At 43.1% G+C, this 27,550-nt stretch overlaps 1 protein-coding gene across 1 annotated transcript in view; it reads right to left on the reverse strand.

The window, feature by feature from the left end:
* Positions 1 to 27,550, reverse strand: part of BMERB1 (bMERB domain containing 1) — a 112,856-nt gene that overhangs the window by 20,328 nt on the left and 64,978 nt on the right. Inside the window, exon 2 of the mRNA XM_090276975.1 lies at positions 26,611 to 26,734. Coding sequence (XP_090133101.1) covers positions 26,611 to 26,734 — 124 coding nt within the window. The remainder of the gene's footprint in view (positions 1 to 26,610; positions 26,735 to 27,550) is intronic.

Genomic DNA, 27,550 nt, shown 5'->3' on the forward strand with positions numbered 1-27,550 from the left:
TTCAAGACTACAAGTGCAAGTAGAACATTTTCAGATCCCATGATAGACAACCCACGAGGGCAATAGCATCAATCAAAGGCAGTGAGTCACCCCCAGAGAAATCCAATTAAACATTGCAATTCAAGTGATTCTGCTTTGCATGCTGCTATCAATACAATTTCTATTCTGAGCTCTCTCAGCATCGGGGCCCTCCTGTGCCTTCCATTCTCCAACGCCTGTTGAGTTCCTACCAGAGCGAGAGATGTCTCCCCTCCCAGACCTTCTCTCCCCCACCCCCACATCCATCTCTCTCTCTCTCTCTCTCATGACAACACCAACAAAAGCTAACATTCATTTGGGCACAGGGCCTAGCGCTATCTCATTTAACTCTCACAATCAACAGGGCAGGTATTATCATTATCAACTTTATAGAAGGTTCAAAGAAGTTAACTAAATCACCTAAGATCACACAGCTGGCAAGAAATAAAGGCAAGATTTGAAAAAAGACAGTCTGTGACTCCAGAGCCCTGACCATTACCACAACAAACTGACTGGAGATGCTACCTACACATACCAAGTTGTCCCCTTCTGTCCCAGTACCCCCATGCTTTGCCTCATCCTTGCAGTCAGGAGTCTTTTAAAATGCTTTCAAACCATGGCAGTTTAAAAGGGGTCAGCTTTCTTGTGGGATGGCTTTAGCCCCATCTCATAATTTACATTAGCCCTCAAACTGTTTTAAAATGTTTTTGAGATGGACAATAGACATTTTCCCCCATGCCATGTCTTGTATAGTAAAAAATATCCGTAGAAAATCATACTGTTTTTATTGATCTATATCACCCAATGTGAGTAAAAACCATGGGTCTGCTACTGCAAATGCAACGTTCAGATAAACCCCCTGTCCTTCCTTGGGACAGGATTGCTGGCACCACTCCCCTCCAATACAGAAATTCTAGGGACTTCCGGCCAAGATGAAGGCATAGACAGACACACTGCATCTCCCTTCACAACTAAGAAGGAATACATCTACCTCAAAACCATAAACAACCAGAACTCCAGAAACTCAAACTGCATGGAAGTCCAGCAAACAAATTTGATAAAGAAGAAATACTCATCCAGACAGGTAGGAGGGGCGGAGCTGGGGTGGAGAGGACACGGCGTGGTGATGGCAGCAGTGGCAGCAGCAGCAGCAGCAGCAGTGGCAGGCCAGCAGAAAGCACAGTCACACATTTTTAAAAGTCAGGAGGGGGAGAAACAAGATGGCGGAGGAGTAAGTGGAAGCTACACTAACTTCCTCCTAGAACTAGTCTGGATTTACAATGTAATTTTGGAGAAATCATCTGGAATAACGAACCGAACACCAGCTGGAGAGAAGTCTTATAACCACGGAGAGACAGAAAAGGCCGCTACATCACAACGTGACCGGTAGGGAGTGCGGAGACGTGGAAGGGCTGGCTGGGCTCCCACGGGTGGCAGCTGAAGGGGCTGAGAAACAGCTCAGCAGCCGGGGATTCCCCCTGAGAAGGGCAGGGTCTAAACCCCCAGCTGGGCTTCCCAGCCTACAGCGACAGAGTGGAAAGTAAAATAGTATCAGCTGTGAAAAGCGAAAAGCCACAGGCTTTCTTGCTAGCCGGAGAGAAACAGCAGGAGAAAAAGAGCTCTTAAGTGGATCACATACGAAAATATTTTGGCCACCACTTACCCTGGGCTCAAGCAGAGGGAAGGCAGAGAGGACTGGAGACACTTGGGGAGAATTTGGCACGGTGGCTTTGAGGGGAGAACTGGAGGAGCAGCTGACTGGGTCCCAGTGCTGACTCATCCCCAGTACTGCGGGTAGACCATTCCCCTCCAAGTGGCGTCAGCCTGAGGGGAAGCAAAGGCCCTGCCTACAGGAATTAAGCTGCCACACCCACAGTCCTTAAGCCTGACAGCTAATCACAGATTGAATAGATTAACAATCAAAGAAGACAGACAACAGCAGTAGATCCCTGGAAGTCTCCAACAGGCTGCCTAGGGCCAGACTGGTACATGATCTGACGCCACCAGAGGCAGATCCAGGAAGTGCAGATCATTCCAAGAAGCACCAACAAACAATAGGAGTCAAAAAAATGGGGAGACAGAGAAACAACCTCCCATCAAAAGGAAAGGTAGAATCCCCAGAAAGAGTGCTAAATGAAATAGAGGGGAGCGAACTATCAGATATGGAATTCAAAACATGGATTATGGAGAAGCTGAATGAGCTCAGCGGAAACTTCAAAGAACTCCAGAAAAACTACAAGGAACTCACAGAAAATTACGTGAGCATGAAAAAGGACATAGAAGCTATCAATAAGAGCCAGGAGGAAATGAAAAATACGATCTCTGAATTGAAGAACACAGTAGAAGGAATTAAAAGCAGGCTAGAGGAAGCAGAAGATCGGATCAGCGAGCTGGAGGACAACCTACACAAAAACTCCCAGACAATGCAACAAAATGAAAAAAGACTGAACAAGACTGAAGAGGTTCTAAGACAGCTGCAGGACAACATGAAACGTAATAATATCCGTATCATAGGAATTCCAGAAGGAGAAGAAGAAGAGCAAGGGATAGAAAACCTCTTTGAAAAACTAATGACAGAAAACTTTCCTAACATGACGAGAGAAAGAGTCACGCAAGTCCAGGAAGCACAGAGGGTCCCAATGAAGATGAACCCCAACAGGCCCACTTCAAGACACATCATAATTAAAATGCCAACATTCAAAGACAAAGAGAGAATCCTAAAAGCAGCAAGAGAGAAACAACTAATAACATACAAGGGAGCTCCAATAAGGCTATCATCAGATTTCTCAGCAGAAACACTACAAGCCAGAAGGGAATGGCAAAAAATATTCCAAGCAATGAAAAACAAAGGCCTACAACCAAGAATACTCTACCCAGCAAGGCTTTCATTCAAAATGGAAGGTGAAATAAGGAGTTTCCAAGACAAAAGAAGGCTAAAAGAATACATCTCCACCAAACCAGCATTGCAAGAGATGCTAAAGGGTCTGCTTTAAGAAGATGAAGAAACAGAGAGACAGAGAGGAACACGAGTACAAAGGGGGAAAATGACAATGAATAAGTACTGAAAGAAAGAAGGAACTTCTACCATTTGCAACAACATGATTGGAACTAGAGAGAATTATGCTTAGTGAAATAAGCCAGGCAACAAAAGAAAATTACCTTATGCTGTCACCTGTTACAGGAAACTAATGAACAACACAAACAAATGAGCAAAATTGAACCAGAGGTATGTAAACAAGGAATAAACTAACAGTAACAAAGGGGGAGATGGGAGGGAGAGAAGGGGTAAGAAGGGGAAGGGTCTAGTCAAAGAACATGTATGAATGACCCATGGACATGGACAACTGGGTGGGGACTGACTGTGGGGGGGGGCAGGGTGCAGGGAAGCAAGAGGGGGAAAAAAAGTGAGACAACTTTAGTGGAAAAACAAACAAACAGAAAATTTTTTAGTGGGGGGGGAATAAAAATATAAAGAATAGAAATGCAAGTTCAGTGAATATTAGAAGGACAAGGATTTTCCTTCCGATAAGACAGTCCTACAGATTTAGAGACTTGTATGTGGGTTATGTTACATAAATTAACATGTGTTTTCTGTTTTCAAAGGGCATAAGCCTACAATCTCATTACCTGAGTGATTATCTGTATGCATAGGCCTCACTTAATCCTGTCTGCATTGCTGCCTCCTGAGACTCAATGGTTTGGCTGAACTAAGTGGCTGGGTTGGTGAAGAATGGGGTGGTCTGTGGGCTTCACTTTAAAACCGGTTTCTCTTTTCTATCCTAATGGCTTGGACAGAAAAAGCCCAGAGGCCTGAGATGGGGGAAACCTAAAATATTTCCCTCAGTCCAAAATAAGTATAATGGGCAAAAGGGTTTTGGACAGGTGAGATGTACCTGGCACACCTTCCTCCAAAGAAGCCCTTCTTTTCCCTAATGTGGGACATTGAAAAATTAATACCTGTCTTTTGTCATCTAGTGGTTACGGATTAAATGATGTCCTTTAACCCTGTTGCCCCCAGAATACAACAAGGATGCCAGCCTGTCAAACCAAGCATGCCGTTGTCCAGAGACAACCAACCAACCTGGAGTCTGCACGATCCTTCCCCTTGTGGGAAGGCCACCCTCCCCTCCACATCCCCACTCTTATTAGGGATTTCTTGACCCACGGGTAGGTAGGACGACGACCATGTCCAGCTTGAAGCAGCTAGAGGAGCTCGAGACCTTCATCCATTGTCCTTTATAAGATTGTAAAGGGTCTTAAGTCTGAGAGGGAGGAATTGTTATTTTTTATTGTTAAAATATTTAACTAATTAATTAATTAATTTTAAAAAAGAAGAAGAAGAATATATGAAAGGGTGAGGCGGGAGAGCTTGTATGTACGACCCATGGGCATGGACTTGGAGAGGGGATTGTTGGGGAAGGGGGGTGCTGGGCGGAGGGGAGCAAAGGGGAAAAAAAAAATTGGAACTATTGTAACAATATAATCAATAAAATATACTTAAAAAAAAAAAAAAAAAAAAAAGTCAGGAGGGACATCTGGGGTATGTTCCCAGCTCCTGACCAGACCATGCAGCTCATGGTCCCAGCACCAGGGAAAATCAAGCCTCATTGCTTCTGACTGTGCAAACCAGTAGAGTTGGGGTGGAGGAAGAAATTTCCAGTTTCTCAGCAGAGTCTGCTTGTTTAAAGGGCCCCCACGGTCCTAGAATATCCACAGACCCACCCATTCTGGGAATGATGGCCAGGGCAACAGCTAGAGGGGCACCAGTCCCATACGGAAGTGGGAGAAGTGCCTGGAAAAGGGGCGAGTGCTGAGCGGGCAGCATTGTTCCCTCTCAGACCCCTCTCCAACGTACAGCACCACAAGGTGGTGAAACATGCCGCCCTATACTGATGAATCCCTAAGGTTCCACCCCTTACAATGTAACAGGTGCGACAGCTCTACCTAAGACACAGAGGCAAACAAACACAGGAGCCTGTCAAGATGAGGAGACAGAGCAGTATGGCCCTAAAGGGGGAACGGATCAAGGTTCCAGTGGGAGAACTAAGTGATGAGGAGATAGCCAACCTAACAGATGAGGAGATAGACAACCTAACAGATGCAGAATTCAAAACACTGGTGATAAAGATGCTCACAGGCTTCACAGATATGCTTGAGTACAGCAAATGCATAAGAGAAGAAGTGAAGGCTATGCTAAGTGAAACAAAGGAACATCCACACAAAACCAATGGTGAAGAGAAGGAAACCGGAGTTCAAATCAATGATTTGGAACATAAGAAGAAAAAAACAGTGAACCAGTACAGAATGAAGAAACAAGAATTGAAAAAAATGAGGAGAGGCTTGGGAACCTCTGGGAAAACCTTAAACGTGCCAACATCTGAATCATGGGGATGCCAGAAGGAGAAGACAAAGAGCATGAAATTGAAAACTTATGTGAAAAATTAATGGAGGAAAACTTCCCAAGTTTGGCGAAGGAAATAGACCTACAAGTCCAGGAAGCACGGAGAGTCCCACACCGAGACACATCATGATTAAAATGCCAAAGGTGAAAGATAAAGAGAGAATCCTAAAAGCAACAAGAGAGAAGCAGAGAGTTTCCTACAAAGGGGTGCTTATAAGACTATCAGCTGTTTTCTCAAAAGACACTTTGCAGGCAAGAAGGGACTGGCAAGCAGTATTCAATGTGATTAAAAGCAACCTACAACCAAGATTACTCTATCCAGTAAAGTTTTCATTTGGAATGGAAGGGCAGATGAAGTGCTTCCCAGACAAGGTAAGCTAAAAAAGTTCACCACCACCACGCCATTATTATATGAAATGTAAAAGGGACTTATTTAAGAAAAAGAAGATCAAAACTATGAACACTAAAATGACAACAGACTCACTAAAATGACAACAGACTCACAACTATCAACAACTGAATTTAAAAAATAAAAACAAAATCCAACTAAGCAAACCAGAATAGGAACAGAATCATAGGTATGGGGATCATTTGGAGGGTTATCAGCTGGGAGGGGGCAAGGGGAGAAATGGGGAAATGGTGCAGGGATTAAGAAGCAAAATTGATTGCTACAAAATAGACAGGGGGAAGTTAAGAATAATATAGGAAAGGGTGAAGCCGAATAACTTACATGCATGACCCATGGACATGAACTAATGGGGCTGGGATTACTGAAGGGAATGTGGGTAACTGGGCAGAGGGGAGCAAAGGGAAAAAAAATGCAACTACTGTAACAACATAATCAATAAAATATACTTTAAAAAAATTCTAAAGCTTTCATTTCTCTCAACTGCACAAAAAAAGCTAGGAAACAATCTGCATTCCCCAAACCTCAGGAAAGGTTTCCCACCCCTCTTCCCACCGGCTCCTATGTAGCCTATGGATTGGGCCACCGAGGAGCCTAACCCTACTCCTACCAAGGTCCCAACCATCAAGCACTCTTTTCTGAGTCAGGAGCCGTCTATAACCCTCACTCAAAACACCCATTACACTCACTGCACCTTCAGAAACAGATCTGCTTTTGACAATAACTAAATTAACATTTAAGTCAACCTCATGTTTACTCAGCATCATCGATTAGCAGCTTTCTTTGTATGGGATCAGGATCCTAGGGCTTGGTAACCACAGAGAAGCAACAAGAATCCTGGGTTAAGTGCCCCAAAGCCAGGCAGGGTAGGGTTGTAATTAGTGGTTCTCTGGCGAATATTTATCTACTGGCTGGGAGGAGGGAATGGAAGCCTTGGTCTGTGTATTATCTGCCAGACTCCATGGTTTAATACTGCCAAACGGGTTAGCAAGAGTCCTGAAAATTTAACATCACTGGCTGGAATTAACAGGTGGGCAAATCTGGAGGTGCCTCTTTAACATTCTTTAAGTATTTACTCAACATTGTTTTACACGAGAAGCTGAGCACTGTGTGAGAAAAACTACCAGTGGTGGTGGTGATAATGATGGTGATGATGGTGAGGATAATGATATGATGATGATGATGGTAGTGATGATGATATAATGGTGATGATAATAGCGATATGATGATGATGGTGAGGATAATGATAATGATGATTTTAGCTGTAATTTATTCAGAATTTACCATGTGCTAGGCATTAGGTGCTTTATACAGATTATCTCAGTTTATCCTCATAAGGGTTATAATACTCTTTGAGGTAGATTCTATGTGATCATCGCTCTTTTACAGATGAAGATCCTGCAGCTTAAAGAGGTTAAGTGGCTCAAACAGAATTATACAACTAGTTAAATGGTGAAGCCTGGGTACTAAGACTACTTCTGACTCGGGTGTCCATATTAAGTAAGCATGGAACCTCTCCTTTATGAATTTCATCATTGACCCTAATTCAGCATAACCTTCTTCAAAAAAACAAAACTTCTACAGATAGCAAACCTCACTATATCTGGACCACTTGTTGTTATTCACACATGGTCCTTGGGGTGGGGGCGTGTCTTGCTCCTGTCATGGACAAAAGTTGGGATTTTCCTTTGCTCAGTATCCAAACTCTAGTCTTGGGGAACCATGCATTGTGTCTGTCACTATTAGAGAAGCTAGAAAAGGAAGCACTCCCTCTTCCTCACGTTCAGCCAACAAGAAGCTCCTGCCCAAGACCTTGACCAATGAGTGAATGACAGGGGGGTGAAAAGATGGTGAAGCCAGATCTGTGGTGTACAATGACACCCACAATGGTGTCCTGGCCAGATTGGTCTTGTGGCCACGCCTCTGCAGCGCTCTTGATTTCTACCCATTTTACAAACCTGGTCCTCCAGACTCCCTTTGATTCTAGGGGCCCTGTAAATCCTCTTTTTTGCTTGAGTCAGACAGGATTGATTTCCATTGCTTGCAGCCAAGGACCCTAACTAAAAAAAGCTTCTTTCCCAAGTGGCTCCTGCCAACCACAAAAGTCCTCCCTCTGAGGGAACTGCTGATGGGGACGATATTCTCCGTCTTTTTTTTTTTTTTTTTAAGTTTTATTTATTTATTTTTAGAGAGGGAAAGGGAGGGAGAAAGAGATGGAGAGAAACATCAATGTGTGGTTGCCTCTTGCTCATCCCCAGCTGGGGACCTGGCCCACAACCCAGGCACGTGTCCTGACTGGGAATCAAACCAGCGACCCTTTGGTTTGCAGGCCAGTATTCAATCCACTGAGCCACACCAGCCAAGGCGTATTCTCAATCTTATGTCACTGTAGTGAGCCTGTAACACCATCTAAGAATTGGTACCTGGCTAATTTGCCCCTTAACTCGGTTCTGGACAGAAAGATATAAGTAAAAGAATGTTAGAAATGACTTATTATTAGATGAAAGCTTGTGTTGTGTGCTTTTGGGGACAGATTAAAGAAAGAGGGTATTTACTCTGGACTGGATGTTGTCAGAAAGTGGGATGATTTTCTGATAGGGCATCAGTAATTCTTAACTATAAAGTGAAAAGAACACAATAAGGAAGCAGCAGTCACTCTCATGGGCCAAGATCCAGAGATGCTTGGTCATTTTTGTTGTTTAGGCAATGATCATGTCTTTATTTGCTTTCAGATACACTTGTGAAGTTGTCTTGTTGCCTTGATTGATCATGGTCTCAGAATGGCCTTGTCTGATGTTGGCAACTGGCAAAATTATTGTTCATCAGAAGAACACTCGAGCCTCACTATGAATGCTGGGCTAGCTCCTGGCTGCCAGGGGCTGCTTTTCTCTTTCTCGCAGTGGAGGAACTAATTTATATACTTCTTATATCCCCATTAGTAATCATGAGAACCATGACTCTGGGGACAAATCTTACCCATTTTTGTCTCCTCTGCAGTGCCCAGCACAGTGCCTGGCACACACAAGTTCTCTGTGAATTCTCACCAAACTAAATTATGGGCATGAGGAACTCTCTGGGACCTGGTGCTGTGATGATCTTGCTGAAGCATATTTTCAAAATTTAAAAATGTGACTCATACAAATAGGCAATGAAAACTTGTCAAAAAACATTTTTTAAGACATTAGTGAGGGGACCAGTAAGATGGTAAATCTCATTCCCAGAGCATTTAAGGAACTGGATTTATTGGCACTTTTTAATAACAATCTTAGAATGAAATTGCTAGGTTAAGTAGAAAGCTGGCTAACAGCCTCAAGGGCAATAAAACCATTACCTTTATGGCTAGCTTTTCTGCTAGATAAAGTCTAAAATTCATGAGGATCCCTAAATATGTATTTGGTTGGGCAGAAGTGTGGGTGGCCCAGGACTTAAGACAGGCATCCAAATTGAGGACAGTCTTGTGAGAGTGAGCACTGAAACTTGCAAGACCAGATCTTACCCAAGTAGATAGTGTCAGAATTGAATTAAATTATTGGATATCCAGTTGGTGTTAGAGTCAGAGCACTGGTGTGGAAAAGCAACACAGACTTGGTGTCAGAAGAAAACCACCTTTGGTGTCAGATGTGATGATAAAGTTCACTTGTATATCAGGACACACAAAATAAGAGCCACCCTAGTGGCTGGGCCCACATCATGGCTCTAAACCTAAGTCAACCTGGGCCCTGGCCTAGTAGCTCAGTTGGTCAGAGTGTTGTTCCAACATGCCAAGGCTGTGGGTTCAATTCCCGTTCTGGGAACATACAAGAATCAACCAATGAATTCATAAATAAGTGGAACAACAAATCACTGTTTCTATCTCTCTCTCTCAAATCAATAAATTTAAAAAAAAATTAATATAAACATAAGACAACCTGCACTTAAAGAAAACACTTGAAACATCTGTTGAGAAAACCTAACATACACCAATCACAACCCTCCAACTCAGCTTTGTCTAGCTTAGTGTACCCTAGAAAATAGGACCTACTAGCCTTAGAAGGAGATCCCCTGGCCAATCATGCCCTGTTTCCATGTTGCGTCTTCTAATGCTCTATAAAATCTACTATTGCCCAAAATCCCCGAGGAAGAGTGTGTCACTGCTTATGAAACACTGTACTACACCAATCCACGGATAACTTATTTTCCCTGGGGTAAAGGACATCAAATTTGTTACTAAATTGTTTTAGATTTGTCATTTGATGGTGGCATCAGAAAAACACCACACATAAGAGTTTCAGAGAAGTTAAATAATTTGCCCAAGATCACCCAGCTGGCAAGCATCTCAGCTGGAACACCAACTCTTTCACAGGCAAAGTCCTTCACCTTAACCCCCCTATGTGCTGCCTCTGGCTGTGCCTACTACCTCCCACCACCCACCAGGGGTGATGGTCACAGGCCCCTGGCTCAGTGTGGCTAAGTAAGTGTTTCCTAATCATCAGGCATTTGCATATCACAATGGAAATGTATGCCAGATCTCATGCCCTCTCCACTATTATTTATTCAATATTTTTCTTTACATTGATCAATTTTTATATAAAATTTTTAAATATATAACCTTTATAGCACAATAAGTGAAAAAAAAAACAATATTTTTCCTTAAAACACATGAAAATAAGTGCTGGCCAGATAGCTCAGTTGGTTAGAGCATCATCCTGATATACTAAGGTTGTGGGTTCAGTCGCTAGTCAGGGCACATACAAGAATCGACCAATGAATGCATAAATAAGTGGAACAAGTTGATGTTTCTCTCTCTATATATAAACAAAACAAATACAACTAAAATATGTGTAAATAAGTTCTTAATTAATGTTTTCCCAAATATTTTACTACCTAAAATCATCTCAGCCTATACCCCAGTTCCAACTAAGATCACACAGCCAAGTCTCCACCAGGTCCTACCTCCAAATCTCATCTTCTTTCAGCCACAACGTGGACCCCTTGACCATGTTTCTGGTTCACTATGTCAGGGCAGCAAGCCAAGAGGAACTGAAAGTTTCTTAAGATGGTTCCCTGAGACCAAAGGGAAAAGCAGAGTGATGACAGACAACAGATGGTCGGAGGGCTGACTCCTCCAGAAAATCAATGATGCCCTAGGCAAGACTCCCTGAACTTAATCACCAGAGCACGCACAGACGGAAACAGTCTTGCTCGAAGTCGTTCTAGAAGCAGATGAAGTTTACCCCAGACCTGCTCAAGGCCAGTTATAGAGGGCCTAAGAGGCAGTGTGGACTAGCAGTGGATAATCACCATCTTCAGAGTGGAAGAAGGGTACAGAGTTCCCTTTTCATGATCTGGTACAGCTCACAAACTCCACTTGGAGAAACCTCATGTCAAACCAAACTGTCAGTTTAGTCGGGCATTTTCTAAAGTGTTGCTTTCAAAGTGAAATTTAGATCTCATTCTATAAATGGACAATTTTGATCTTGGCTCTAACTCTAGCTTCGAAACTCTCACAGGTTACAGAAAGGCTTATCCAAGAATTCTCATGGCTGGTATGTAGGGGCTACTTGTAAAGGGCTGGGATCTATACTAAGTCATTTTCCTGCATTAATTCATTTAATCTTCACTCCAACTCTATAAAGTGTGAACTGTTATTATAGCAATTGTCCAGATGAGGGGCCTGAGGCTTAAAGTTTATGCAGTTATTCAGTTATAGAGCTGGGAATACATTTCTGCACTGTCTGGCTCCAGAACCACCTTTATCATTATTATACTCTAATCCCAAAATCTTAGTGAAACTCAGAAATTCCATGCCTCCCAGCTCTTGGCTTCCTGACTTGATTGCTTTATAAAGTAAAAATAAAAAAGGAGATTGTGTGTTGGTTTTTAGAGGTCAAGAACAGGAGAATTGAAATGGAGTAAATTAAAAGCGATCATTGTCGAATGAATTCCACTTCTCAGTATAAGCTTTCAGAAAGCTTACCATTGTAATTTTCTTGGTAAATATATCATAAGATTCAACTGAAGGCTTTATCAATGGATTTCAATGACAGATGTGAAAATGAAGACAACAGATGGCATCAGACTCTCATACACCACGGAAGACCACAAACATACATTTCATTCTTATTCCAATCACAATGCTAGCCTAATGGAGCAAGACATACCTCATGCTGTGTGAAGACACAGGCCAACATAGGACAGATTTTATACCTTTTGTCTGAGGTCAGTTGGCATCAAGGAAAAAAACATGTTATGAAAATAAGAAGAGTCATCTACAAGCAGGTGATGGACACTAGGATTCTTCTACTTCGCCCAGGGAAGAGGTTAGGGCAGCGGTCTACAACCTTTTGGCTCCAAGGACCAGTTTTGTGAAAGACAATTTTTCCTGCTATGCAGCGCAGTTCCTAACAGGACACAGACTGATACCGGTCCACGGCCTGGGGTGGGGTTCCCTGGGTTAGGGGATGCCTGTGCAATGGGGGTTGGGGGATAACCCCAACTGCTTTGAAAACTCCAAATGGCCAGGCCACACCCTGGACCAATTAAATCAGACTCTGGGAGTAAGACCCAGGCATTTTCTTTTAAAACCTGCAGGTGATTCCAGTGTGATTGCTTGACTCCAGGTGGGTCAAAATTAAGACCCAATGGTCTTGGGAGAACTAGCAACCTAGTAAAAAATGGAAAGTTTCACTGCCTCCAGTCTCTGGTTACCGTCAGCCAGGATTCAATTAAGGAGGCTGAACCATCTTGAGTTATGGGGCTAGAAATGTGTTGTAGGAATTTAGACCTTCCACAATCATGGGAGGAACAGAGGAGTCACCACCAAGTGCTCTAACAAGTCAGGCATCTGCAGCTAGCAAGGAGGGGCCACAGGCGGGGAGCAGGTGCACAGGTCCGTGGGAGGCTGTTGCCTCGTTTGCCAAGTATCTGGAAGACATGAGGGCAGCTGCTGGTCATCAGGCATGGTGGTCAGGAAGACAAGCTGGATGGAAAGTGAGAGAGCGAGGATAAGCTGGAACCTCCATGGCCCTGTCTGGTTACCTCCAATCTAACTAGAGGCCCTCAAAGGGTCAACACTGCTGCTTCCCTTCTGCCTCCCAGATCGCCCATCTTATACCTGGAGCAGACAGGGAAAGGGGTTCTGGGAGAGTTCTCAGCATAGCTAATTTTTGCTAGAACATTCCAGCACAAAGTAGAAGAAACAGAAATCTACTAAAGCTCATCTGATGAAAAGATAGTTTAGTAAAGGTGTAAGAAAATGGGAGTAAATGTTACTACCTTAAATGTTATTAACTGGTACCTAAACTTATCTTGGGGAAGAAATGGTTTTTGCTTAGAATCATAATTTGACAAACACCTGGGATAGTGTTCCTGAGAGTTCAAGAACGTTTTGGTGCCGTGGCTACCTAGAAGAGAGTGAAATTGCTCTGCATAAGACAGGGAGAGGAATCTGTCTTACTTGGAATGAGGTAACATAACTGACATAAAGAAGAGCAAGGAATGGATTGAGCGTCAGCCTGCAAACAAAATGTCGCTGGTTCAATTCCCATTCAGGGCACATGACTAGGTTGCACGCCAGGTCCCCAGTTGGGGGCACGTGAGAGGCAACCGCACATTGATGTTTCTCTCCCTCTCCTTCTCCTTTCCCCTATCTCTAAAAAACAGATAAATAAATTTTTTTAAAAATTAAATAAAATAAAGTAACCTTGTTAAAAAAAAAAAAAGAAGAAGAAGAAAAAGAAGAGCAAGGAAGGTGGTGAGACAGGGCCCTGTGGGTTGAAAAAGGCAAAGAAAAAAGGAACTGTCTTGGTACAGGGTGAGGAAAAGGACCTTGTTAGCCCAGAATGTCAAATGTGGATGTTAAAATTGTTTGCTGTGAAGAGCTCAGTGCATCCCCTTCCTGTGATCCTTACTTCTATGACTCCTCAAATGACCTGTGGGAATAGCATAGGGCTTTGTTTTATTTTGCTGTAACGGAAACTGGTGAAGCATATGAGTTTCATACCCACATGGAGTAGGGTACAGAACCCAGGAAACCAAGCCTAGAAGCAGAAGAGCAGATCTGAGAATGGAAGCCCTGGGAAATTCAGACATTTTAGTGGTGGATTTTGGATTTCCCCAGGCTGTGGCAACATGGGTGGGAGGCATTTTCTCCAAAGCGTCTGGAGAGTGTCTTGTCTTGTACTCAATGCACGGTCTGATGGACAGGCGAAGTTCAACTGGGCTGTTTGGGGACTGGAACAGAAATGCCATGGCCAGGTTCATTCTCTGCTTTGAGGGGCCATGTCTCTCTTGTTTGCTACTCCTGAAACAGATGTGCTGTTCATCTCCTGCTCTCCAAAGACAGCTTACTTTGCTCATCCACCATTTTTGCTTTGCAAATCTCCCATCACCTAACTGTCCCAATCTCGTTGTAGCCCAGGAGACAGCCTCCTATTGGCCCAAACTAAACCGACCTGGACCAATCAGCTCTGGCCTAGAGAAAAAGCACAAGTGAGAAAGGTAGGAACCCCTCATACCCAGGGCTGATTCTCTGAGGAGGGGCAGCAGGTAGGGAGGTAATGATTGGCACTGGATGAACACAGCAAAGCCAAGCCCTGGGGTCAGTGGCTGGAGCTAGAATCCCAGCCCTACTAATTCTTAGCTGAGTGATCTTGGACAAGTCTCTCAACATCTGTGAAATTCAATTTCCTCATCTGTCAAATGTGGCTTATAACAGTATCTGCTGTGAAGATGAAATTGGGGGACTCGTATAAAAATTTAGCATTGTATTTGGCTCAAGAGATGTTAGATAAAAATAATAGTGATAATAACTTTAAGAACTGACCACAACATCTTAGCACCTGCTCTCCTACCTCATGGCCCATATGAAGCTTCCATCTATCACACAAAAATCATCCAGCTTTTGTCTCCTCTCTTGGATGCCAATGGGGCAGGGCCTTCATCTGTACTGTTCATTGCTACATTCCCTGGACCTGACACATGGTCATTCTACCATAGATGTTTGTTGAATGAAGGAATAAATAAATGCTTGAATATTCCCAGGTATGAAAACTCATTACATCCCAAGATTCCAACTTTTTATAGCTCCAAGTAGTTGGAAAGTCCTCTCTTACACTGAGATAGGAATCTGATTCACTGTGGCATCTGTTTTAGTTCCACATAAAAGGAAAAAACTCCCTCTTTTACACAACAGAGAGCTCATGTGACCCTTGAGACTTCTCCTCTCCAGTCTTACATCCTGTCATGGAAAAGAGGTTCACTCCACCCTCCAATCTCCTCCCTTCTCCTGTGTTCCCTCTTCAAAATAAATAACCTGGGCCCAATGTCTGCTCTTACCAATGTGTTTGTTAATTTCCAAACTCAATTTCTTCCTGAAGGAAAGGAAAGTAACATACAATGAGCACTTACATTGTGGCAGGCACTGGGCAGGCACTTAATATACATTCTATTCCTTGAGATATTGGACGCATTCCCATTTGCCAGATGAGGGAACTGAGGCTCAGAGAAGTGAAGGTATTTTTCTGAGATTACACAGCCTGTGAATGTCAGAGCTAGAATTCAAAGGTAAATGTAATCTAATCTGGACCATGTACAGGTTTCTCTTTTTATCAGAAAGCAACCCTGTCAAAGACCAGGTCATCTAGTAATGAAAAAACAGGCTGCCCTTTCTTTGGCAGAACCCAACCAGAAATGTCTTAGGTAGACCTAATCAAATTTTAAACCCCTGATAATTTTAGGGGGCCGAAAACAGAGGACCAAGAGTAGGCCAGAATTTCAGGAGAACAAAACTAAACTAAACTAAACTATGTAACTGACCATTCAATGAAGAGCAGCCGATTACATAATGTGAAAGATGTACTATAAATCAGGATATTGTCTTAATGAGCGAATGGGAATAACCATGCTTATGTAGACCTAAAACACTAAGGCATCTCTGCTAAATTATTTATGCCTTTCTCCCTTTCCAGTTCCCTTTGAGCATCCTGTCCTAGAAACATCAAGAGAGAACTAGTTCTCATCGGAAGAGAAATGTGGAAATGAGGCCCAGTCAAGCATTATCTGATTCTGGACTAAGCACAGAGCAAAAAGCTGAGTCCTCAATTGAGACCATGAAGTGATACAGACAAGCACTTCTTAACCTCTGCTGCCACTCAAATCAGCAATTTTCCAGAAACAAACAGTCAGGCCCCTGTACATGCATTATTGAGAGCCTACCTCTCTCTCTTTCTCTCTCTGGGAGATTTCAAAGAGAGAAGACAACTCAGCATGAGATGAAACAATGTTTGTTCTCTACACAGCATCTGTGGCTGAGCCTTGCAGTAGCCCTCTCTGTCACCATCACTGGGAGTCCAGCTCTGGGCTTAGCTCTTCTATGAATTGCTGTAGCTACTGAACATGTCTCTCAACGATATCTGCATCCTCATCCCTGGAACCTGTGAATATGTTATCTTATATGGAAAAAGTTATTTTGCAGATGTGATTAAATTAAGGAATTTGAGGTGGAAGATTATACTTGATTATCCAGGTGGGCCCCAAATGTAATTCACAAGTGTCCTCATAAGAGGAAGGAAGAAGGAGTTTTGACACAGAAGAGAGAAGGTGATGTGATGATAGAAGCAGAGAGAGAGATTTAGAGATTCCATTCTGCTATCTCTGAGACAGAAGGGACCACAAGCCAGGGGATGCAAGAAATTCAGCTCTAAATGCTGAAAAGATCAAGAAAATGGATTCTTCCCTGTAGCCTCCAAAAGAGAACCTGGTCCCACAGACACCTGGATGTCAGTGAAACCAATTTCAGACTTTTGGCCTCCAGAACTATGAAAGAATAAGTGTGTATTATTTTAAGACACCAACTTTGTGATTATTTGTTACAGCAGCCACAGGAAACTCATACTCAGTGAAGTGTCTATAACGCAAGCTGCTGTGCTGCGCTGTCACTCTGTGGGACTACTATGGACCAGACCCACAACCTACCCTAACCATCAGAGGGCCAGGCAACTCTCAATACCTGGACTAGCCAGCTCTAGGAGAACTCTCACAATGGGTCAGACCCTGGAAAGCAAAGACATGAACTGCTGCTCATTTATTAGGTAAATATTCACTGACCACATACTCTGAGTTTGATGATGTGTTGGGTGCTGCCAATACCATTGAGAGCAAACACAGCTCAGTGCCTTCCCTCATCAAAGTTAGCATCTAGTAGGCGAGACAAATGTTGAACATATACAACAATGAACATAAATTTTTAAGTGGAGGAAAAGACTTTTAAGGAAAGGGTCACGGTTATGGAGACAGGACAGAACACAGACTGGGAGTACTGAGAAAGCTTCCCTTTGGAAGTGACCTTGGGACTGAGTCCCGCAGGGAGAGGGAAAGTTAACTAGGCAAAGAGGTTGGGCAGGAAGAGAGGGTACAGGCAGGGGAAACAGTAGGGACAAAAAGATCCCAATGGCAGGAGGAGCCTGGAAGGTGGGGGACCCATAGGGGTGGAGAGCAGGGGTGGGGTCTGTGAATGGAGAATGGATGAAGAATAGAAGAGGAGGGGACCAGGCAGAACCTCATAGGCTTTATCACACTAACAAATTCTGGAATGTGTTTAAAGCTGGGAGCTGTGGTCTGATTTGCATTTTGAGAGGCTCCCTCTGGCTGCATGTCCCTGGCTTGGAGGGCGGCAGGGAGGCTCCTGAGATCCAAGACAGAGATTAGAATGTAGAATTGGGTGGTGGGCAGAGAGATGGGGAAAGTGGGCAGTGGGAAACTGCTTTAGGAGGTAAAACTAACACAATTAGGAGAAGGCTTGAATCTGCCAGGTGGAAAATTGGGAGGGGTCAGGGATGGCATCTGATTTTGGAATCTGGGGTTAAGACGGGTAGAGATGGTGGTGCTGAGTCATTTGCTGAGCTAAGTTGGGAGGGGAAGGAGTATGGAGGTGCAGGGGGATCATGAGCTTGGACTTGGACCTACTGAGTTTGATGTGTCTGAGACATTTCAGTGAAGGTATCAGGAATCATAAAGTCCCCCTTCTTAGCATTTTTCTCTTAAAAATGTGTTTGTGTCCAAAAAGACAAATGCTGTATGATTTCGCTTCTAAGAGGTATTTAGAGGAGTCAAAATAATAGAGACAGAAGATAGAATGGTGATTACCAGGGGCTCGGAAAGAGGGAAATGATTAATCAGAACAGTTTTGGTTTTGTAAATTGAAAAGAATTCTGAAAATGGTTGGTGGCGATGTTTGCACATTACAAATGTTCTTACTACCAATAAACTGTACACTTTAAAATGGTTGCAATGGTAAATTTTATGTTAGGGGTATTTTACCGTGGCAAAAACATTGGAAGAAATACGGGGGTGGGCAAAAGTAGGTTTACAGTTGTGTGTGCACAAAAAAGTTTATTCTTGTGTTATTTGTTAATTATTGTATCATTTTCCATACAAACAACTGTAAACTTACTTTTGCCCACCCCTGTATGGGTGTGTTTGTGTGCATGTGTTTGTGAACTATATTAAAAAGTGTGCATAAACTACATATATACAGTTTATGGAACAATAAACAGTTATGTTCCTTTCATCCAGCTTAACTAATAACCTGTATATGCCCCTTAGAAATCCTGGTATACTCCATTCTCTTGTATTTTTCTCATTCCCTCAGAGGAAGCCCTGTCCTGAGTTTGTGCTAATGCTTTTTATTTGTAAAGTTTTTCATCCCTATATGAATGCCTGCACAATTATACTTGTTAGTTTTGCACATGTGACCTTTACATACATTTTTTTGCTTAACAGCTTGGTTTTGAGATTCATCCATGTTAATGCCCGTAGTATGTTCATTTTTTCACTGTTATATAGTATTCCATGGTATGCCTAGACCACAACTGATTTGTCCTTTTCTACTGCTGATAAATATTTGAATTTCAAGTTTTTTTCTCTTACAAACAAGGCTGTTATGAACATTCTGGAATACAACTCCTGATGTTCATGTGTGAGAGTTTCTTCAGGGAAATGATGCCCAACAGAAATTTCTGTGATGGTGGGAATGGTCTACAAAAATGTGTGCTTTCCAGTGGGTACCTGGTAACCACAACTGACTAATAGGCACTTGAAATGTGGCTAGGACTACTGAAGGACTGCATTTTAACTTTCATTTAATTTAAATTGAAATAGCCACAGAAGGCTAGTGCTTACCCAATTATACAAACCAGTTATAGGGAATACCCAGGAGAGAAACTCCTGGATGTAAGGTAAGGACATGTTCATCTTTACTAGGTAATGAAGTGCCAAAACTGCTTTACCAAAGTAGTGAGTCCATTTCCCCTTATCATAATCAGTCTTCTCCAACCTACTAGGTCTTTGTTAGCCAGATAAAATATTCGGATGGAAATTTCTGAGAATAAGTGGGGCTGTATGAGTCAGGATTATCCAGAGAAACAGAACCAAGGGGATATATATATATATATATATATATATATATATATATATATATATATTATTATTATTATTATCAGGAATTGACTCACAGAATTATGGAGGCTCATGGATTAAGAAGAAGTCCCAAGATCTACAGTTTGGCAAGCTGGAAATGCAAGAGAGAGGATGGTGAAAATTCCGATCCAAAAGCCAGTAAGTTCAAGACCCAAGAAGAGTTAATTTTTCAGTTCAAGTCCAAAGGCAGGAAAGATGCATGTTCCAGCTCAGTAGTCAGGCAGGCAAAGTTCCCTCTTACTTAGTCCTTGTCTTCTTATTCAGGTTTTCAACTGATTGGATGAGACCCACCCACATTGGGGAGGGCAATCTGCTTTTCTCAATCTATAGATCTAAATGTTAATTTTACCCAGAAATGCTCTTATGGACTCACCCAGAGTAATGTTTGTCTAAATGTCTAAGCACCCCATGAGCCAATCAAGTTGACACAAGCCTTATATAGTGACTTTCCCCCCAGTTCACCAGAATGCAGGAGATTCAGGGGAGATCCTTGGAGTCAAGAGAATGCAATACATTTATAGAAAGACAGAGGTCCCAGAGAGAATTTCCTTCCTTGAAGCTTGTTCGGAGTGCAAAAGGCAACTCGGAACAGCAGAAGCTAGTCCAGTGGGGGACATGTCTTTCTCCTTTTGATCAGCCCAGATCACTACCTCATTCCTCCCTTCCAGAATGCTCAGAAATTCAGGAGGGTCTTTCTCCTCTCTAATCTCTCCATCCCTTTCCTCTTCCCCTAAGGCCTCCTTCCTCCCTTTCCTCCCCAACTCCCCCAATATTTTGCATATTATTTCCAAGACAAGTTGCTTTTTAGATTTTCTAAATTAAAGGCATCTCTTCCCACCTGATATGTGCAGAGGCTCTGGCAATGATGATCTGTTCTGAGGAGATGCTATTTAAAACCCAGAGTGCAACCGGTGTGACTCAGAACGCCTGAATGTGGCTGAGAGGTGTCAAGTTCCATACACGCACACGTTTCATTTTGCCCCTGGCTCGGAGATTTCCTAACAGACTTCAGAATTATCAGATCATTGAAGGGGAAAGAAAAATGAAGGTGTATAAAACCTGTTTTAAATAATATTGGAATAAAGTCAGAGCCCCAGGGTAGAACTGGACCTGACGGTTGAGAGCCACTCCCCAGCTTCTTGAGAGAAGAGCGTTTTCTGGGTTTTCTCCAGATATGACTAAGCCACCCTGGTCCCCGACTCTCCCTCAAAGCACAGCACTAACAGTTAAAAGAGGGAAGGGAATTTTGATTTGCTTCCTTCCTAGAAAGAGCCACCTCCTTTCACGTGCCCTCTCGTTTCATCCCTTGCTACAACGCTACCAGGGAAACAATTTGTTTCATTATACAGGTGGATAAAACTGAAGCTGGCGCAGGGCAAAAGAGTTGCTCCAGGCCACACAGTTGGTAAGAAGAACTGGGATTGGAAACCAGTTGAGAGACCCTGTAGCATGATGGCTGAGATCATGGACTCTGGACCCAGAATACCTGGGTTACAGCCTTGTCTGCTATGTAATAGAACCTGTGCAACCCTGAGTAAGTTATTTGACCCCTCTGTGCCTCAGTTTCCTCATCTATAACATGAGGGTGTGTTGTCTGCCTAGATGGTTGTACTGAGCATTAAATGAATCAATACATGTTAAATACCTAGAACACTCTCCAGCACAGCAAGTCTTTGAAAAGCTGCTATTTACAATTCAGGCACTTTCTACCACCCCACCCTAAATTTCTGCCAGATTCTAGGACCTGATCTCTTCACTACATTTGGTACTTCTTAATAAAATAAACTCACTGGGGTCCCAGCCCAGGCTCTGAAAATACTGGAACTCAAGGGCTGTGCTCCTCAATTCTGTCCTTCGCACACCCGTCTTCCCTGCCTGCTGCAGTTCAGACTCTCACTTATTAAAAGTCACTGCTGCCCAGAGGAGGCTGAAAGGCAGCCCACACTCTCCCTTTTATGGAAATCCCCCAAGCAGGTATAAAATGAAGATAACCACCTCCTACTTCTGTTCAGAGGCCAAAGATTCCTAATTATCTGAAACCCAGATAAACAGCAGGATCGGGATGGACAGAGGATGCAGAGGAGCTGAGGCAGGCAACCGCAGGGGGAGTTATGAAAAGCTAATGCTGTGATTCAGGGCTGGAATTACAGTGAGAAAATGATTCTGAGGTTCCTGTCAGCCTCCAAAGGACAGGATGGTGAGAGGCACGGAGACCGGGCAGCAGCGGGAGGGACCAGAAGGTGGGCGTCGGGAGGGTCAAGGATGGAACAAAGCAGGCATCCAGCTTTATCTCCTGGATGTCTATTACAGAGGTGGTTTTGTGATACTGAGGGTTTATTGACTTAACCAAATGAAGCTCATAAAATTGCCACACTTGAAGAGCGAGAGCTGTAAATGCCATTTAGCAGCTTGGGAACCAAAGGACAAGCAAAGGAAAGACAATGAGAAAAGATGCACTGTGTGTGCAGAGGGGGCGTATGTGCCAACTGGGGTCACTCATAACCCTCCTGTGAACCTGACCTCACGGGCCTTCTCCAGAGCAAGCAGGTATGCTGGAGGTGCTCCTGATTTGTCCTTCCAGTAGTAAGCACTCTCGTAGGTTATATAAAATATGTGGGAGGGGTTCAGCACAGGGCTGGGCCCACAGTAAGGGCTCAATAAACGTTGTCTGCTGTGGACCCTGAGAACCCTTATAGGAATAGGACACTAGAGCAAATCTTAACTTTCCAAGTTGGAGCTCATCATTTTAGGCTCCAAACAAATAATTTATCTTCAGCGAAAGGGTATGTAACAGTCCAAAGCCATACTCAGTAAAATCCTCTCCATCTCCACTACACTTAATTCAAGATGCTGGAACAAGACAAAACCCACTGTGGGACTGTAGGATTGTGGGCATCCAACCAGGAGTTTGCTTTTGCATTCTAGAAAAGTTGGACCAAGAGAAAAGGGGTCCTTGTGTTGGGAATAAAGATAATAAACTGGGGTTAAGAGTTCTGCTTCTGGAACAGACACCTAGGGTTCAAATCTTAGTTCTGCTACACACCAGCTGGTGGGCCTCGAACAAGCAATTTTTACCTAATCTCAGTTTCCTTACCCAGAAAGTAGAAGGAATAGAGCCCATCCCCTCAGGGTTCTTGTGACAATTCGATTAACTAAAATAAGCGAGCCAAGGCACACAGAACATGGAGCACATGTGCGGCATATTGGTGCCCTTGATAAACAGCAGTTCTTAGCACTCTGTCATGTGCCCAAGGTCACAGACCAAGGACATGGAAGAGCCAGGATGACCCCTGACCCCACTTCTCATGAGTTTGTCCTGTTCCCTAGGAATGGGTAAATACCCCTCTTCTATTTCCTTACAGTTCTGGCAAGAGGACACAGAGAACCATCAGAGGCTGTGAGTCCCAGGGGAAAGGGCAAGATAAGAAAAGGGAAACCCATGAAAGAATAATATTAAATCTTGGGTGTGTTGGGGCAGCAGACATTAGACCCATTCTTAAAAGAGTTGACACAGCAGGAGACTGTGGAAGTGAGAAGACACCCTCAACCACGGAATATGGTCTGATTCACACAGTCTCCACGGGAGCTGATGGATATTAACGTGATGACTTCAGAGCAGGTATGACAAAACCAATCTCATCCCAATTATTACAGCTGCAGTCACTGGGACTGTTTTAGCCAAGAGCTGTCACATTCCTGTCACTCAGAGCTTCCTCATTTGAGCTAGTAAATGCTTAGTATGGTCTGAAATTCTATTTCCCCTCTTTACTCTATGCCAAGGGTTTTGTGTGTGCACGTACATGCCTGTGTGTAAAGGGACGTTGTTGGGGGTAAGAATGGAGTGTGATAGAAAAATTGATTGCACAATCAGGAACTATTAATTTCTTAATAAGTGCCAGGTATTGCTCAAGATGCTGGGAAGATACAACAGTGAAGAAGATGGATAAGACTCCTGCCCTCATGAATCTTATACTCTGAGGAATTGTTTTGGTAGATATACTCAGAGCTTCCTTCCTTCCTTCCTTCCTTCCTTCCTTCCTTCCTTCCTTCCTTCCTCCTCCCTCCCTCCCTCCCTCTCTCCTTCCTTTCTTTCTTCCTTCCACCCCTCATTCATTCATTTAATAAATACTCTGGAGTCAGGCTGCATTCTAGCTTGAGTACTCACTAGCTAATGCAACCTCGGGAAAACTTCTTATCCTCTAATTCCCTCTTCTTTAAAATGGAAACAAGAATAGGACCCACCTACATGATAAGACCTACAGCTATGTGAGGGCCTAGGTCTGAGAAAAAATCCAGGAAACTGATTTCAAAACTAGCCCACACATAGCCTGTTAGCCTGGGAGGCCAAGGACGATGGATGAGGCTTTTGCCCAGGTCTGAATGGGTTGTGATCTCTACCCTGGCCATCCTAGAGTCCGTCATGCACCTCTGAGATTGATGAGGTGGGTGCACCTCCAGGCAAGACTACATACTGTACCAGGCTGGACCTGGGCAGTAGGGGCATCATCATCATCCACTGCTGTCTCAGGCTGCTAGGGAGACTCCAGGTGCCTGGAAGCTGCCCACTGCCCTGGAGAATGTCTCCAAGCCCCTTTCTGTATCCTGACTACACTGACATCCTTCTGTGTCCTTTGGATATTTTGATTTATTCAAGCATCTACTGTTGAAATTTGTCCCTAAGTTGTTAGACTCATGGACAGGATGGGAAAATTCAGTGAGGTCACAAGTCAAGAGCTCGGTGCAGTGCTTGGCCCAGAGCTAGAGATTATATGTTAGCTATTGTCATTGAGCACTTGCTATGTGCCAGATGCTGGGGATAATGCATGCATGTGTGTGCGTAAACACACACACACAATGCAAAGGTTAGTAAATGCAAAGAGACAGCCTTTGTTCCTGCAGCAGCAAAAGCAACCTCTGGTCCCTTTTAAGCACCTGCACATTCCTATAACTGAAAGCAGAATTCATGTTCTCTGTCCTCCTTTTAGAATACAGGGAGGGTATTAAAAATACCAGTGATGTGCTTTTTCTTTAAAAGATTTTATTTACTTTTTAGAGAGAGGGGAAGGGAGGGAGAAAGAGAGGGAGAGAAACATCAATGTGCAAGAGAAACATCAATCAGTTGCCTCTCTTTTCCCCCAATCAGGGACCTGGCCCGCAACCCAGCCATGCACCCCAACCAGGAATCAAACCTGCGACCTTTCGGTTTGCAGCACAACAACCAATCCACTGAGCCACACCAGTCAGGGCTCCAGTGATGTGCTTTTGATGTTAGAAACAATCAGGTGCTAAGAACAGTAGCTTAATTATAGTTTTAGAATTGAATATAAATACTATACTCTTTGAGACCATAAAAAGTAAAAACTGGAAACAGAAAAATAGAAAACAGATGCAAAAGCAAGACCCAGGAACTAACGTAATCATTGTCTATAAGGAGGAATTAGTACATCCTAACGAATGTTTATATATTAATAAATAAAAGAATAATCATAAAACTATCCACCAGAATTAATAAAAAACCAACACTATTAACACAGGTCACTTCTATGAATTAGAATTAAAGATAAAATGAAGGAAGACTTATAATTTTCACATATATACTATGTATTATTTATAGACTATGATAATCCCAAACCTTGTTGCCACTGACCTGTCAGTTATTTCATATTTTTCACCCAAACTTTGAGAGCTGGCGGCCCCCTTTAACCCCACTTCATCCATAAGGAGGCACGGCACGGCGATTTCCATGTTTCCCCTACACTTGGGTTGCCAGTGTTTTCTATGCAGGGTGACTGTACCTGTTACTTGATTTCAGTAACTGCCGATATGCAGGTAAGCCCCAGGTCTCTCTTTCTAGCTCAGTGGTCTCTCCTACCCTTCGCACTCAGAAACAAAACTTCCTGCCACCAGCCTTGACTTGGGTTACGCCAGGCACCTCAATGTCATTATGTCCAACCTCGGCAGCCTCAGCTGTCGGAACCATCTGACCTAACAGAACATGTGGTCTGAGTTGATATTTCTTCCACATATGCAATACTTTAAATATTTTTATTAAACAAAAAACACAAAAAAAAACAACAACCATGGGGAGGAAGGGTTTGCTTCCAAACACTTAAGTATTTGGTTTATCTTTTTTTTTATTGTTCTTTTATTACAGTTGTCCCATTCTTCCCCTGTTGCTCTCCCCTTCCCACCTCTTCCACCCCCGCCCATCCCACAGTCAGTATTGGTTTATCTTATTCCCAGATGAAAGTGGAAGATGTTCTAGAACCTTCCTTTAATGGCTCCTGTGAGATGGAATCATGCATGTGCTCTTGTATAGGGTCTGACACATGCAGAAAACTACATAAGTGGCAGCTGTTAATATTACAGTCCATTTCATGGGGTGAAAGAGGTCATAAAATGCAGTTGTGAGAATATGGGTTTTGAAAGCAGGAGGAGGCTGGGTCTGATTCCTAACAGCCCCCCCCACCCCCCATTTACTAGCTGGGAGGCTGAGCAAGTTAACTTCCCTGAACCTCAGTCTCCTCATGTGCAAAATGGGATTATCCCATAACCAGCCTCATGGAGTTGAGAGAAATCAGTGATAGAATGGGTGAGATGCTTAGCACATTCCTCGAGGGTGTGATGTTGCTGCTTCTTTCAGGGGACTTTGTGTTGGCAGTTCACAGGCAGTAGAGGAAATTTTCCTCTTAAATTTTCTGTTTTTGTTTTGTTTTGCTTTTAAACTCTCAGTGTTTATCTGCCAGAGCTCAATTTTTTAAATTACAGTTTCTCTTGAAAGACTACCTGTAATTCCTCAGGAATGTGCTGCTCTGTAGACAACAGGTTTTCAAATCACATGACTCTGAGTTCGCTAATGATCCCAGAAGAGAGGTATGATTATTTTCCCCCAATTTGCAAATGAAGAAACTAAAGCTCAGAGAGGCTAAGTAACCTGCCCTAGTCATCCAGCTTTTTTTTTTTTTTTCAGTCTAAGGTCTAGCTGAACCCAGAGTGTGTGTCTTTACGACACCTGCACAGAGCACCACTTCTGGTCCTGTCTCTTTCTCTCTTCTTCCATTTCTGTTCACAATGGTAACATAGAGAGAGCTTAGGCTTTGCAATCAGACTGACCTGAATTCAATCCCAACTGCAGGGTCTTGTTAAAGACACAAGATTATGGTACCTACCTCACTAGGCAGTAGTGAGAATCAAATGAGATTTTTTTTAATGTACCTAATGCCTTTATCACAGTGCCTGGCATGCAGTAATAAACAGTAAATGTTAGGTTCTTGGGTATCCTCCCTCTGAAAGCGTCTTCCTTTTCTTGGCCACTTCCCCAGACACTTACATAAACCTGAGCTCTGACTCCCTTCGAACCAAAACTTCCCGGAGACGCTGGATTTTCGCCATCTCCAGCTCGATCTCCTCCGGCATCATGGTTGTCTCTGCCATGGAGATGATGTCCAGCTGACCTGTGTGGGAGACATGAAATGCAGGTGTCAAGACCCTGAGTCTGCACTGGATTGCAAGGATTTCCTCATTCCAGGGAATAGACTTGACCAGTGACCTTCATACATGGCAAAGGCACACGGATCTCAGCCTGTGCTGCAAATATGTGGCGTGTGTGTGTGTGTGTGTGTGTGTGTGTGAAAGCCCTTTGGATACTGAAAAACACATTTTCAATGGGAACCATGTCACTTACAATGGCAAGCAGACACTCAGGTGGGCTCACCAAAACCTGCTCAGGATTGTATAGGTGGCCTTGACAGACCCTGATTGCTCCCAGCTCCTCAGCCTCTTGACCACAATCCCTTTGCCCTGTCCCAGTCTCCAAGACCAAGTCCAACTTTAGAGAGAAGAAAGATTTATAATAATTATAGTAATACTATTAATTACTATCTTATAGAAATACTAAGTAATGTAATAGAAATGTGAAATAATACAAGTTTGTTGTAGAAAATTCAGATAATACAAATAGCCATAAAAAGGACAAGGTAAAAAGTCCTCCATAACCACACTGCCCAAAGAGAACCACTATTCACATTTAATGGACATTCTTCCTGTTTTATATTTATAGTTAGAGTTTATATATATATTGCCATATATAAAAAACATAATGCATATAATCATATATATTACCACATGCACATTATCATATTTATAGAGAAAGATACATATATATGTATATATGTACATGTATTAGTTTGCTTGGGCTTCCATAATAAAATGCCAGAGGCTGGGTGACTTAAAGAACAGATATTTATTTTCTCACAGTTTTAGAGGCTGAA

The sequence above is a fragment of the Furipterus horrens genome, unplaced genomic scaffold (genome assembly GCF_987537825.1).
Source record: "Furipterus horrens unplaced genomic scaffold, mFurHor1.1.pri manual_scaffold_5, whole genome shotgun sequence".
NCBI lineage: Eukaryota > Metazoa > Chordata > Mammalia > Chiroptera > Furipteridae > Furipterus > Furipterus horrens.